Source organism: Phycodurus eques, chromosome 13, assembly GCF_024500275.1.
Source record: "Phycodurus eques isolate BA_2022a chromosome 13, UOR_Pequ_1.1, whole genome shotgun sequence".
In the NCBI taxonomy this organism is placed as follows: Eukaryota; Metazoa; Chordata; class Actinopteri; order Syngnathiformes; family Syngnathidae; genus Phycodurus; species Phycodurus eques.
Genome location: NC_084537.1, coordinates 5,303,192 through 5,306,470, shown reverse-complemented (window position 1 = coordinate 5,306,470; position 3,279 = coordinate 5,303,192). Strand labels below are relative to the sequence as shown.

The following is a 3,279-nucleotide window of genomic DNA, read 5'->3' as shown; positions in this document are numbered from 1 at the left end:
CTTTCAGGCTATGAAACATTTTCAGAATTTTTAGTCAAGTGGTTAATACTAATTTTCAAACTGTCCATAATGTTACAGTCGCATATCCAGTCATAATATTACATACATATACAGTGCCGTGAAAAAGTATTGGCCCTCTTTTTTTTTTTTTTTTTTGCATAGTTTCCCCACTTTGTTTGAGATCATCAAACAAATGTAAATATCAGACAAAGATAACTCAAGTAAACATAAAATGCAGTCTCATTACATCTACACACACTCATGGCATAAATGTAACACAGAATTTCCTTTGTTTGCAATGACAGGTTCAACACGCCTCCTGTATGGAGAAACTAGTCGCATGCATCGCTCTGTTGTGATTTTGGCGCATTCCTCCACACATGCAGTCTTCAAATCTTGAAGGTTCCGTGGGCTTCTTTTTGGATCTTGAGTTGCAGTTCTTTCCATAGATTTTGGATTGGATTCAAGTCAGGTGATTGGCTGGGCCATTCTAGCACCTTTTTTTTTTCTTCTTTGAAACCAATTAGGCGTTTTCGTGGCAGTATGTTTTGGATGATTATCCTGACGAAATGTCCACCCTCATTTCATTTTCCTCATTCTCGTAGATGGCAGCAGATTTTTGTCAAGAATTGTCTCGGTACTTTTGCCCATTCACCCTTCCTTCAATAATGTGAAGTTTACCGGTGCCATTTGCACCACACTATCATGTTCCCACCTGCCAACTTCACTATTGGTATGGTGTTTTTAGGGTGATAGGCGGTGCCATTTCTCCTCCAAACGCGGTGTGCATTATGGAGTTCAATTTTGCTCTCATCTGACCACACTATATTCTCCCAGTATTAAACTGCACATAAAGCTGCTGCCTCGTTTTTTTTTTTTTTTTTTTTTTTTTTTTTAGCACTTAGGCCTACTACACGACCCTACTGTATTTGAATCTTGGCCATGATGTTGATAGCCTCTATTATATATAGTTTGAGAACACTGGACTACAATATAAATGCCACAATTTAGCCATAAAATGTAATAATTCCTTGCACAATATTCGATGAATGCCGGGCCAAGGTAACTCTCTGCTGCGCTCTAGTGGTGAAAGTTATTTGCAGTGTGGGCTTCGCCTGGCAATGTCGACGACAGAAAGACCCTAAACGCATTGTATTAGCCACACCGTAGTCTCGATAAAATAAAAAATGACGTCCATATTTGATTAAGTTAAATACAAAATGTGGCAGCTCCCTAGAAGTTCACCCTTAACCAAACTTACATGTGTGGCAAGTCAAGTGGTACCAAAATACTTAAAAGTAAATCACGTGCTACGAGTGTACTACGTTTGTACATTCAAGATGGCGGAGTCATTGTCCCTCTTATTTGTACTGACGTCATTCAATACGTCAGTCTCACGTCAAGTTGTGTTGACAGCAGCGACCGCATTTGTCGCCCAAGAGCCTCAGTCGGTACTAGTAGTGCCAAATGGAGTAGTCTCCAGCGATCATTTCAGTCAACGCATTTCCGACAAATCGGACTCCCTACTTCAACGTCCCCACAACGACACTATGGCAGACGAGCAGTCCACACAATCCTGGTCAATCGACAAGGATGACTACGTTCTCAACGAGGTGATAGGTGGGTAGCCTCGCCTGCTAATGTTTGCCTGCTAGCATCCGCTGTTTTAATCAGGGTGATGCTAAACCGCGACTAGCCAAGTAGTGTTGCGTGGAACACAAGGCCAGGTTCGACGCGTTCTTCAATCAGGCCACGGTTATAAAACACGTAGAGCCTGCTTGCGAATTGACCAGCAGTAGTTTGAATAGATGGTTTAAGACTCTTGCAGCAATTCGCCATGAAACTAAAGGGCTTGTTCGCCTAGTGTGGTCTCGTCAGTGACTGGGTGGGTGGGTGGTGCTCTGGAGCACACGCTACACTCTACCTGCATTTTACACCAGTCTAGATAACTTTAGCGGTCGTAACGTTGTACAGGTAGAGTTAAAGGGACGTGCCATCAAACTGAGAGACAGCTGTAATTCCACGGCCATTTTTGAATCGAATTTAAAATCTTGAGTTTGATGCAAGGCAGCCATGCACCACACCAACTTAAACCAGTCCTGTACATTTTTGTAAAAGCATATTTTCTGATCCAGTTCATGTATTAAATGGATCATTAAAATTATTTTGTTAAATTACGCAGTTGATGTGACTAGTGAGTGTTTAAAGCCATTTCTTGGATAGATTTGCTTCAAACCTTTGTTTGTGTTTTCAGGCAGTGGAGCCACTGCAGTGGTCCAAGCAGCCACCTGCAAGCCCAGAAAGGAGAAGGTGGCCATAAAACGCATCAACCTTGAAAAATGTCAAACGAGCATGGATGAGCTCCTGGTAAGAAATTGTCGTCAATTGTGAGATATTTCACATCTGCAGTACAGTGTGGATACCGTCCGTATTCTGCGTGGTGGGAGTGTGGTGTGAAATAGTTTGGGTCCGATCTCACCGAGAAGGCTCAAAACCTTGATACAAAGAGTACATAAAACTGAGTGGCTATGATTAAAAAGTTTAAAACTTTTTTTTTTTTTTTTTTACTTTATTAATTCCTAATGCAGCATTTCACAATTTTATGGCATTAAATTGTCACAACGAAGCACTCACACACTTCGCTGTCCCATTTTAGTCAAGTTATCTATTGAGCAATCGAAAAAATCCCCATGCAAACAGCCAACCTGTAACATGTTTGAGTGTTCATTTAGTTTTAACTGTTTGTGTACAGGATGCTAAACTTATGAAATGTATGACACACGATTGAATGATTATAATGTATATAATCTTTAATACGTACCTTTCTATTCAGAATAAATTGTGCACGTGTCAAAATACAGGTATGATGCACTGCACAACATGGCATTAAACTCCAAACACAATAATAAACATCGTCCGATTACTACATCGCTGACTGACAACAGTACTCATTGTCATACAGCGATACAAGTACAGCGACATTACCCAATACCCAGTGTATAATAAAACAAAGTAAAAATAGTAATTCACTACTCACTGAAGACGCCTGACAGACTCATACTGGAGATGGAACAAGAAAGTGTTTACCCATTTTCTGCACAGTAAACGTGCCATCTGTTGGCAGGCTTCCTTGGTTCTTTTCCTGCTAGTCGTTATCCCTTATGCACTTAGGTACATGCTCATTTGCGTCAGATTGGTAAATTTTGTTGAGAATGAAATTATCTTGTGTGTGTAATCGTTTAATTGTATTGCTCATTTTGGATTGCAATGTCACAAGTT

At 40.5% G+C, this 3,279-nt stretch overlaps 1 protein-coding gene across 2 annotated transcripts in view; it reads left to right on the top strand.

Moving 5' to 3' along the window:
- The first annotated feature begins 1,416 nt into the window (after window positions 1–1,416).
- The window catches only part of LOC133411657 (serine/threonine-protein kinase OSR1-like), a 17,354-nt gene continuing 15,491 nt past the window's right edge, over window positions 1,417–3,279 (top strand). For both annotated transcript variants that reach the window (XM_061694262.1, XM_061694261.1), the window contains exons 1-2: window positions 1,417–1,620; window positions 2,255–2,367. In XM_061694262.1, coding sequence (XP_061550246.1) covers window positions 1,551–1,620; window positions 2,255–2,367 — 183 coding nt within the window. In that variant the 5' untranslated portion in view covers window positions 1,417–1,550. The remainder of the gene's footprint in view (window positions 1,621–2,254; window positions 2,368–3,279) is intronic.